Genomic DNA, 11,567 nt, shown 5'->3' on the forward strand with positions numbered 1-11,567 from the left:
ACTATTGCATACACCAACAAGATTTTACTGAAAGGACCCTGATATAGCTGTCTCCTGTGAGGCTTTGCCAGTGCCTGGCAAATACAGAAGTGGATGCTCACTGTCATCTATTGGATGGAACACAGGGTCCCCAATGAAGGAGCTAGAGAAAGTACCCAAGAGCTGAAGGGGTCTGCAACCCTATAGGAGGAACAATATGAACTAAGTACCCCCAGAGCTCATGTCTCTAGCTGCATATGTAGTAGAAGATGGCCTAGTCGGCCATCATTGGTAAGAGAGGCCCCTTGGTCTAGCAAACTTCATTTGCCCCAGTACAGGGGAACACCTGGGCCAAGAAGTGAGAGTGGGTGGCAGACTTACGAGATAGCATTTGAAATGTAAATGAAGAAAATATCTAATAAAAAATGGTAAAAAAAAAAAAAAAAAGTCATACTGTGTACACCACACTGGCCTCAAATCCAGGGATTCACCTGCCTCTGCTGGCTTGCCAGACTTCATTTGCCATTCCACTTTTTAAAAGCCACCTAGCCAACCACAGCCAAACAGTGGATGGAGGTTGGGGACCCTTTATGGAAGAATAGGAGGAAGGATTGTGGGGTGTGAAAGGGACAGGAAGACCAACAGAGTCAACGGACTTGGACCCTTGGGGCTTCAGAGTCTGAACCACCAACCAAAGAACATACACAGGGTGGCCTCCTTCACATCTGTAGCAGATGTACACCTTGGTCTTCAGGTGGGTCCTGAACAACTGGAATGGGGGCTATCCCAAAAGCTGTTACCTGTAGGTAGGATATGGTCTTCTAGCTGAGCTGCCTTGTCTTGTTTCAATGAGGGAGGAAGCACCTAGCCTCACAGAGACTTGAAGTGCCAGGGTGGGGAGATACCCACAGGGGTCCACGCCTGCTTGGAGGAGGGGAGGTAGGATGGAGGACTAGGGGAGGGAGTAAACGGGAAGGGTCCAGTGAGTGGGATGTAAAGTGAATAAGAAAAGTTACATTAAAAAAAAGCCACCCAGCAGTGAAACACTCAAAGCAGAATTTAAATAATAAATGATATCTTGCCTGCCACGATTCATTTTTTTAATTAACTCTATTTGAACATTTCAAAATTTATTATGTCTTTCAAGACAGATTTTATACTTATGTTCAAAGGTTAGGGTTAGTCTCAAGAGTGAAAATGTTCATTATTAACAAAAGAACGCTGGAAGGTGCCCAGCTTGTACTTCTGCCATTTTATTGCAGACCAAATACATACCGAAGAACTTCTGCTATGTATGTATGTGGATACTTCTGCAAGGATGGCCTTAATATTGTGCAGACTCCTAAAGCGCAAAACAATGTTTCTGATTCCAGGGTTTAATCATATAACTTAGCTGCACCTATATTTGAAGTACACACACTGAAGTAGCTATGTGGACTGAGCATGTTAGATTTAAGAATACACACGTGTATGTATGTATGTATGTATGTATGTAACAGAAAGAGGCCATGAGTTTGAAAGATGGCAGGCGTTAGGGCTGGGCTGGGCTGGGGTAGGAGAATGGGAAGGTTTGGAGGGAGGAAAGTAGAAAGATGTGATTATAATCTCAAAACATAAACAAAAATGTAAGGGAAAATCATTACCGTTCTTTTATCAACAGAAAGCTCCTTTCTTAATTAACCTTGAACTAATTACCACTGTATTGATCTTTTTAATTCTATTCCATTAACCACATTATTTAAAAAATAATCTGAATTTATTTAAATCACTCTTCAAACTGTTTATATTCTATGAAAAAAAGGATGAAGAGGCTGGAAGTCAACTGAGATTTCGAGAAATTATAAAGAAACTTGTCCAAGTTCCATTTGCATTTTCAAAACTTTGATATCTGACCATCTGTTATTGTGTTCCAAAAAACTGGCCTTAAATATTTATTCCAAACAAGAAGCAATAAACTACGTGACCCTATAACCAAATGCAGATATTAAGGCGGCCATCTGAAGTAGGATCACATTTCCTCTATTATTTGGGGAAAATGCTTGAACAGCCTCAGGACAGCATGTTTCTAGCCACAAAAGGGGAAACAACTGCATTTAGTTTTCAGAAATTCAGACATGACAAACGGGCATTTCTTTTAAAAAGTATTCTGGATAACATGTAAGAGTCTTCTAACAATACTACTGTTTCTCAATGAGAAAAGATGGATTTTCGGACGAATTCTAAACTTCAGTGTTTCCTGCTTTATTCCCAGCGCCCGTGCGCACACACACATCTTCCCCAATAGTTTAAATGTCTGTTGATCTCATGGATACAAAGTCTCCAATGTTAAAGAAATAATAGCTTACATCAAATACAAAATTGTCACATTAGGACATCAAGGTATATTAGGAAACCAGACTTTTAGTTACATACCTTTAAATTACCGAAACCTCTTCTTTACTGAGGATTATTGTACCTTTTGCTTCACTATTTGGACTCCACACTAAAATGCGGCCATAAACAAAATATACTGAAACTTTCTGTGAAATTAGTGACATCCAAACTGTGGGTTCTGAAGATCTATGTAGACCAGTGGTTCTTTATAAGCAAGTTTTTTCTGATGATACAATACCTTACTACATAAATATAATGCAACCGAGATCACCTGACAGTCGTAAGTGAATACTGAATTCTTTTAGTGCCTAGAGCTGAAGATGGGACCAACCAGGAGCTAATAACCTAAAGAAAACAGCCGGTCCGTCAGTATTTTTAGGGGTCCTTGACTTCTTTTGAGAAACTATCCTAACTCTAGAACATTTAGCTATGACTGAAATTCGTAATCTTTTTGAAACATTAACTTGCATGATATATGTAATTTAAACAAATACTCCTCCCACCAAAAGACAAAAACTCAGGACCTCTTTATAAAAAGGTATCAAATTTATTTCAATATTTAGTTTCATTTTTATTAAGACTAACAATTATTCTAACTTAAAATTATCAGAGGTGCAGAAAACAGTAATAAGCACTAAAATACTGCAGTGAATTTTGCTCGACAATGCATTTAGAAAAGCCATGATTAATAGTCTCGTATGTGTATTACCACTGGAAGGTGCCCAGCTTGTACTTCTGCCATTTTATTGCAATCCCTGCAACCACTGTTATACCCATGAAATCATGTTCCCAAATTTAAACCCTTACTGGCTTAAATTATGAAGTATGACTTCATAAATTTGAAATTCTGATTTTCACTTTGAACCTATATTAAGTAAAGAGTAACAGGACATCACTACTATATTGGTTGTAAACAATAAAAACAAAAGTAGTGTCTATGTAATCAGCTAATTATCCGGTGACATTTAACAAGTTTACATTTAAAACAGAACCCAAGGTGTCACCAGCACAAAGCATCTGCACTGCCGGCTCTACAGCATGTTACTCTGCAACACGTTTAAGCAAATGGCAGTGTTCAAAGTACAGAACCTAGTCCATCCAGTAGGTGGTACTGAACGTGGTCAAGGTAATAAGAATCCTATATAAAGTTAGGTTTTACAATGCAGTATCTTGATAATTACTAGCTGTGTTAAAAGCTAAAGTCAGAAGAATGAAAATAGCCATACTCATTAATAAAATTTTCCTTTGAGAAAGTAATGCTTCCATTCCAAAAAAAATAAGCAGTAATGATTTTGAAAAGGTGATTAATATACTGTATCTCTTTTAAGCCAAAGTAAACTTTCCACTTCCGGTTAGTTCTTTTACATTCCTAATATCCTCTGTCTAGAACTGAACCCCATTTAAACTACCATATTCTAAAACCATTTTCTCATCATTTTTCACTTGAATACTTTAAGCTCCAAAATGGCAAATGAGTGTCAGTTTAAAGAATTTTTACTACAGGTTGAACAGACAGAAATTCTTGGGGCTTGGAATGTTTTAATTTTTTTTCCAGACTTTAAAGTATTTCATAATACCTTGAGAATGGGATCCAATTCTGAACACAAGGTCCGCTTATATTTCTCATGGCTTGAAGATAACTTGATGTATTTTTAGTGCACCTGTATTTTGACTGCAACCCATCCCGAAGTGGGCTGTGGGCTTTTCCGCTCTTGGCATCATGTCTTGAGCACAGGTGTTAGGTTTTACAGTGCTTCTGAGCGTTGAATTTTCACATTAGGTATGCTCCACCTGTATGATAAATGCTAACTTAAATACTTGCCAGTAGATACCAACAAACTTTTATTTCCAAGCCTAAAAGTTACTATAGTATTGAGGTCAGAACATGACTCTTCTGTACGGTCAGATTAATTCACTAAATAATACTATCAGGAGTCATCAGGAACCGCCTGGAAATTCCGTGAGAGTCCTTCCAAAGCTGCAGAGCTTCCAGAGGGTCTTCTCTAGCTACAGTCTGTGCGCCCCGTCAATCCTTCTTTAGCCGTTTAGCTTTTGCGATGTTTTCTTGCCGTTTTTGTTTCTTCTTTTGCTCCTTCTCTCTGGCTTCAATCATCTTGGCCAACTTCCAGGACAGTACAGCACTAGCTAGGAACAGTGGTGTGAGCGCCAAGATAACTGTGGTAAGGAAGCCATATGGGTCCTTTGCAGCCCACTCCACAACATACTCAGCCCAAGCCTTTATGTCAAGCATCTTTGCAGCAAGCAGGAAGCGGCTTGGAGAATGAAGGGAGGGGGGAAAGAAAAAAATAAAAAAAAAACCAGAAGACTATATGGTTACTCAAATCCTGAAAGTTAGAACACATCCAATTTAATCAGAATTCCATTATTGCATAGTTTTGTTTTATTCAGTATTAATTAGTAGCATTTCAATAAAGATTAGTATCTCCATTTAGGAAAAAAAAATAGTTCAAATCGAACAACACAAATAATTTATAGAAAGTAAAGACCAATTTATAGAAGGTAAGGCCCACTTGAACTGTGTCCTATGGGCGTCCTCCATGCCTCTAATTCTCAGGACAAACTGTGCAGGAGCAGACAAACAAAGATCTTGACTTCCACCGGCTCAATTCAGGAAAGAGCTGAAGCCTGCCGTTGCTGACAGACCATTAGTACTGCTGAGTGCTAATTAACAAAAGTACAAATCAGACTTCTTGTCTGACTTCTCGGGCCAGACCATAAAAAAATTCTCCCAGAGAAAGAGAAGTAGATGTTTATTTTTGGAACGTAGGTTAAGGAAACCATGATGCTTTAAAAAAAAAAAAAAATCCACATTCATACATCTAGGGGGAAAAAAAAGATTGCTAAGTTATGGGCTTTCAAATTTGACAGCTCTACAAAAAAAAAAAAAATCACAATGAGAAATTCATCCACACGGTAAGTGTGCATCTTGGTCTTTTTTGAGTTGGTAATGGAGGATCACCTGGTAAAATATGGTGAGGACTTGAGTGGCATTTTCTATATTGTTCCTATTTCTAGCAACCTGTTTCAATTACAGGTTGAATTACAATGCCAGCATTAGGGAAGGTTTGTGTGTGTTTACAGCCACCTAAAGTCTCAAGCTAAGATTTTTAAAAACCATTTACCTTATGTTAGAGTAGTGACCTCTAATTTCCCCTGGGACTATCCGTGAGTCAATCAATTCAGATGATTGTTGGTTATGTCTTCTTCAGTATGACCATACGATGTGGAGGGGGTTAAATTCTATATACATATACATGGATGAGCTAGAAAAGGAGAAAATTAAGTCATAACTATTGTAAGATATTGCAGGATATTTTGATCACACTGTGAACCCCAAGATTGTGCTATAGTGTGGCCCCGCCCTTAGCACACACCTTTGGTCCCTCTGCCTGGAATGCAGACACGCCCTTAGTATACAACCTTTAATCCCAAACAAGGTCAAGTTAGTTTGTAGAAGGAAGCACCAAATTTGAAAGTGATGTCAAAGTGATGAATCAGAGAAAGATTTGATAGATACAGGATGTGCCCAGCCCTCAAAAGAAGAAAGAGGAAAAAGAGGCTACTTAAGAGAGCAGCCCAGAGAGAGAAGAAAGGAGAAGGCAGTTTTACCAGGAGAGTTTTACAGAGACAGGCTGGAGAGAGAGAACAAGCTAGACACAGGTGAAGACAATGAGCCAGAGGATGAGAAGCCAGAAGAGCAGAACACATTGCTAGAGTTTGAGGTCAAGCAGAGCAATTCAGAAGAGGAGAAAGAGAAGCCAGATTGAATCAGTCAACTTGGCAAGGAGTTTGAGCCAGAACAGTTGAGTGAGTAAGTGAGTGAGTAAGTTAGCCAGCACTCAGGAAGAACAAGAAAGGATGCACTTTTCAGCAATAAGTCTCAGAAGCTGAAAACACTCTAAGCCTAGATAAGATAGTATGGAGGCTAGAAGCTTCCGGGACTAGGACTGGGTTAGCAGACTGAGCAGTAAGCCTCAAAGATGACAATTACAACAGGAGAATAAAAGATACCTTTACAGTAAGATTAGGAATGGGAAAAAAAATCTCTCAATTCTCTAAACACAAACAAGTAAAAACATCTTTCTATAATAGTATAGCCCCTTAACACCTATTTCTCCCTAAATTACAACTGCAAATGCCCCAAAATAAGAGTACTCATTCGTAGAAGCCAAGTATTTTAAGTAAATTACTTGACTACTAAAATTTTGTCTGAATGACTTTCACTAATATTAAAAAAATCAAGCTGGCTGGCTGACATGTTACAGGCACCATGCCCATAAAGATTTTTAATCTTTGCATCTACTGCTGGGGATCCAAACCAAAGCCAAGTAGAGCACAGTAGACAGATGATCCACCGCTGACCAACCAAGAATTTAAACTGCTTGTACTTAAGACTCCTCATTTACTTGTTGGATTGGGTACATCGTTACAAAGTCAAACACTATGCCTTGCTCTTTAAAGGTTTTGTGGTCTGTAGTACAACTAGTGTACCTTACAAGAAAATAAAGAATTACCAAAATAATCATGGTACCCACAACCCGTCACATCAAGAAAACTATCCCTGGATTTAACTTCCATGTCCCCATGCTATCTCCGTATTTGTACCAGAAACCATGCCCCTACTTTTCAGCACATTAAACTTGCTGGAGACATTAACCATCCAGTCCCTTGTCGTTACGCCCTCGCCCAGTTGTAACCAGTTTGCAGGAAGGTCCAAGAAGGATCGATCTTTCTCGAGTCCAGTAACGAACTAAATACAAGTCTCTGCGAAAACCGCCCAACTTTGCAAATAAGACTAGCGCGACTTGATGACTAGGTTATGGCAAAGTTACGGTCCACAGGCCACATCTCGAGAGCACCTCAGTCTCGGACCAGAACATCCTCGCCTCACTTTCAGGCACACTCCTTCACCTCAAAAAGCCTAGGGGACCCGGAGCTGCACCAGGCGTTCTCTAGACTTACAGCTTCTCTCTCCTAACTTTCCCCGCTTAGCATTCTCCTTGCCCCGGGCCATGTCCACGGTCATCAGTCGGCCTCACCGGCTAAGGACGCCGCCCCGCCGAGCGAAGCCGGGCAGGACCCGCAGTCAGGAGCTCAGAGAGCCGGGAGAGCCCGGCCACACGCTCAGCTTAGGCTACTGCAAGCCACCGCAGCCCTAGGGGATCCCCGCTCCCATTCCCACTCACCACCAGGCAGGAAAGTGGAAAGCGGAAGCCGCTCCGCTCAGGTCCCGCCCGAAGGCGGGGCGGGGCGGGGCGGGATGAGGAAGTGGCGGGCGGGTTTCCGGCGGCGCCATGGCTAGAGCCAGAGCGGGAGGGCGGGGAGGGGCGGCGCGGAGACTTCGGGTCCGCGGCCGGTGATGCCGCCGCGCGCCGCTTCGTGTGCGCTGCAGGTGGGGCTTCGTGGCCTCGCGTCCTGCGTGGGACGCCGGCGAGGAGACGGAGTGGGTGAGGAGTTCGTCCAGGGGACTCTCAGCCCAGAGAGCCGCAGCTAGACACGAGGTGGACCCCGCAGTCTCCTTAGAGCCTTCTCGCGGCCGTGGAAGGACTCTGGCTTGTTCCCTAGCTCGCCCCTCACTCATGCTGTAGAGTTGAACAAAGGTTAAATATTTAAAGATTCGGCCAAGCAGCAGCCGGGCTGGGATGTGTCCAATGAACCTTGGTACCAGGGGGAAATGCTGCCACGCTGTGGGAAAGAGGTTCCGTTGTTTGGTTTTCATTTAAGAGCCTAACTTATTTCACAAAGGAATGGTCGATACTTGCCCCAAAGTAAACTGTCAATAATTAAACTGTCAGGGCATAGAGATCGCAATACATAAATAAAGGACTTCAAAAAGTCAACAAGCAGAAAGGGGTGCGTTAAATGGGTCTCCTAATCTACAGGGACGGAAAGATTAGCTCTGGTTTGGTTGGTGTTCAAATTTTGTGATTGCTTGCCTGAACTACTTGCTCTGTTTGACTGCCTCTGGCGAATGTTGCAAGACCTCCTCGCTGTTGTGTGCCAAATAAAGCAAGTTTTTATTCCTGAGAGACTGAGCGTTCCCTTTGAGGAGCAAGCCGAGACATGTATGAGTAGTTATAGTATAACAACGGTAACCATTATTTACCAAGGAGCAGACTTTGGCAGCTAATCTAAGGATCTAAAATACTGCTACCCGGGTATACGCGAATGGCTGCATATTGTAATAGCAGCCGTGGTTTTCTTATTCTTGTGTGAAAGCCTGAAGGATTGCTTAAAACCTGTGCAGAACAAGTGTACCCATAACCGGCTTGTATCAGTGACATGTTCACTTCAGTAGATGGTTCCTCACAAGTTCTGCCTCCCAGTGTGTTGCTCTGTTTTATCTCTAAAGGACCCAGGGTCCCAGAAAGTCTTGGGAATAAAAGGAAGCAGCACAGTAAGGAAGGAACTGAGGAGGGGGTGCACAGTACACACACTTACAAAGGAGAGAAAGAAAGCAGCAAGTTTCTTTGGCTATTGGAGGCCTAGCCTTCACACTCAGATTTTAGGGCTCTCTCTTCTGGTGTATTAGGCAGGCCTGTGCAAGCCCAAGAACAGCATAGAGGTTGCCATAGAGGACAGCCTTACTGAGGCCTCCATTACCTTAACCAAAGATGATAAGTAAGATAGGCTCCCAAACCGTGGGCTGACTGTTCCGTAGCAAGGTCAGCTTTTTAGTCTCCGTACTGATGCTCCTACAGCACTCATTCACTCTGAGCCTTTTCCTCCTGTATATCTAGAGGGCATTCTAGTTGACCTCTGGTCATTCAGGCTCCTTCAAATCAGTAAATTAGTGTTATCTGGCCAGTCCTCTAGCTCTTTATCCTTTCTGGGAGAGGGGGTAGTCATGGGTTTGTTTGTTGGTTGGTTTGTTTGTTTGTTTGTTTGTTTGTTTGTTTGAAAGACTCTTGCTATGTAGCCCGGGCTCTACCTGAGCTCTGGGTCATTCTGGTCCACTCTCTTAAGTAATGGGATGATGGGCAGTCACCACCACCGTTGTCTTAACCTGGATTTTATTCTCCCAAATGTCCTTCAGAATAGCATTATGAGAGAACAACTAATACGTTCTGCCTTGTTCTTAAGAAGCAGATTTTAGCCAGGTGTAACCCTGAGACTTGAGAAGTGAGGACAGGAAGATTAACAACCTTGGTAGGCGCACAGTGAGTTTGAACCATTCTGGGCTACTTGAGACCCTGTCTCAGAGAGGAGGTAGGGTGTTAAGGTAGTTCCCATTGGAGAGCAGACTAGGAAGAGCTGTGTCTGCAGGATTAAAGCAGCATGCCCGCATAGCAGCTCTGAAGCACAATATTTGTTATTGCACAAAGCCTTAAAAAGTTGTACGTTTGCTTTCCTCTTGAGAAGGTAATTCCTAGTAGAATTCCTTGTCATTCCTTAGTTTCTAAAGTCTTTTCTTAATGTTTGTTAAGTACAAAGTTAAGTCTCACTCTAACCATGTGTCAATGAAAGGCATGTACCCTGATTTCTGTTGTTGTAATAATGTTATTATTTGCTCTGATTAAAAGATGCCTGAAGGTCTCTCACCTGTACTTGGCCTTATTTCCCTCCAGTAACCCTGTACATATGTAACTTCTTTGGATGGAATTGGGTTTTCTCCCTGAATTTTATTTCATAACCTTATTGAAATATCAGTTGAGTACTTTCTGTGTACCAAGTACTGAAGTCAGTGCTTCTTGAATAGTGTCACTAATCCCGAACTAAATCACCCATCAAAGTTCATGTTCTTATACAGGTTTTCCAGTTAACAACAGAAGACTTAGGATTCTAAAAGTATTTTATCAAAATCTCTGCTCACTCCTGTCTTAGCAGAAATGTTTTCTCTTTTCTCCCCACCCCACCCCCGCCCCCAAAGCGGAGTTATGCTTTTTGAGTCTGTCACTGCTGACAAGAACTAAAATCCCCTACTTGCCTACTGTCCAGGTGGTGGCAGCATCTCTCAGAGCTAGTGTGCTGGGGAAGGCTTTTCCAGCCGTGCTGGTTGGCTGCTTGTTTGAACGTGCATAACCTGCCTCTGTGCAGACCGCTTTCACTTCTCCATTTATCGACCCATCAGTGATTCATCCCACTATGGCCTCTGCTTCTGGGTAGATTACACTTCGGGAGTCTCTCGTCAGCTTGTTTTATCTATGAGGTGTCTATCAGACTCTTTCTAGAAAACTCATTAGGGCCTATCAGGCCAGACAGGGTTATTTCAGTTGTTATTTTTAACCAACATTTGATATTATTGGGCAGTACTGAAAGTATCAATATTGCTAATACTACTAAGAAATGTCTGCTTAAATTAAAGGCATGTGTCTTACGGTCACAGACTCATCCGTGTAGGAGCTTAGGAAAAACAGAATTAGTACTCAAAAGAGTAAGAAACTCAACAGGGAGTAATGCAAGATTATCATTTCTGGGGCTAAAGAGACAGAGGGTAAAGACGCTGGCAATCAAGGCTGAATTCCATCCCCAGAGCCCCACTCATGGAAGGTCAGACACACACACAAACACACACACAGATGGCTTTTGTTTTTGTTGATGACTTCTTGGGAGCTTGCTTTTATGCCTTTGTAGAGCTAATGCCTTTGAAGGGGGCTGGCAAACAATTGCGGCCTTCCCACCCGAGTCCTCCACAGCCACCACTGCTCTGCTTGCACGGCTCTTCAGTCTGGGTTTACTGGCTTCTTGTCTCTCCTAGACAGTAACCTAGACAGTTTTTTAGAATGTAAACCCCAAGATTAGTTGCCTCAAAAGTATGAACATCACTGTATCATTGTTGCAGTACTGGGCTGAACCCAGGTGTGTGGCACATGCCACACAAGTGCCTAGTCCTGTTCCTGTGTGTGACCTACATCCTTTTGCCCTTTGTCATTTAATGTCTTTGTTAGTTTGTTTGAAACAAGGGATTTCAGTTGTTGTTCTTTTGACGTGGAGAGAAACCAAGACCAAGGAAGCTTACAAAAGGAAGCAGTCGATGGTGAGCTTGCTTGCTGGGTGAGAGGGTTACTCCACCATCACCATAGCAGGGACCTGGAGAAGTAGCTGAAAGCTCACATCTAAATCACAAGCTGTAGGCAGAGAATAAACTAGACTGGGCGTGGCTGAGCTTTTGGGATCTCAAAGCCCACCCCCAGTGACCATTTCCTCTAACAAGGCCACACTTCTAATTCCTTACTAACCAGCCCATCCTCTGG

The 11,567-nt window shown here is 42.4% G+C and overlaps 1 protein-coding gene across 3 annotated transcripts; it reads right to left on the reverse strand.

Annotated features, from left to right (window-relative positions):
• Nucleotides 1–2,213: 2,213 nt before the first annotated feature.
• Smim15 (small integral membrane protein 15) lies at nucleotides 2,214–7,620 on the reverse strand. 3 transcript variants are annotated; one of them, XM_021180409.2, is made up of 3 exons: nucleotides 7,560–7,620; nucleotides 5,496–5,636; nucleotides 2,214–4,625 (listed from the first exon to the last, which is right to left on the reverse strand). In XM_021180409.2, exon 3 carries the CDS (start codon nucleotides 4,601–4,603, stop codon nucleotides 4,379–4,381), a length of 225 nt encoding a protein of 74 aa, XP_021036068.1. In that variant the 5' UTR covers nucleotides 4,604–4,625; nucleotides 5,496–5,636; nucleotides 7,560–7,620; the 3' UTR covers nucleotides 2,214–4,378. The 3 variants fall into 3 exon arrangements, with proteins under 3 accessions (XP_021036068.1, XP_021036069.1, XP_029324487.1); XM_021180410.2 differs by having other exon boundaries at nucleotides 7,336–7,571; XM_029468627.2 differs by lacking the exon at nucleotides 7,560–7,620 and adding an exon at nucleotides 7,413–7,553.
• Between the last annotated feature and the right edge of the window lie 3,947 nt (nucleotides 7,621–11,567).

Source organism: Mus caroli, unplaced genomic scaffold (assembly GCF_978045245.1).
Source record: "Mus caroli unplaced genomic scaffold, Mus_caroli_1 scaffold_15, whole genome shotgun sequence".
In the NCBI taxonomy this organism is placed as follows: domain Eukaryota; kingdom Metazoa; phylum Chordata; class Mammalia; order Rodentia; family Muridae; genus Mus; species Mus caroli.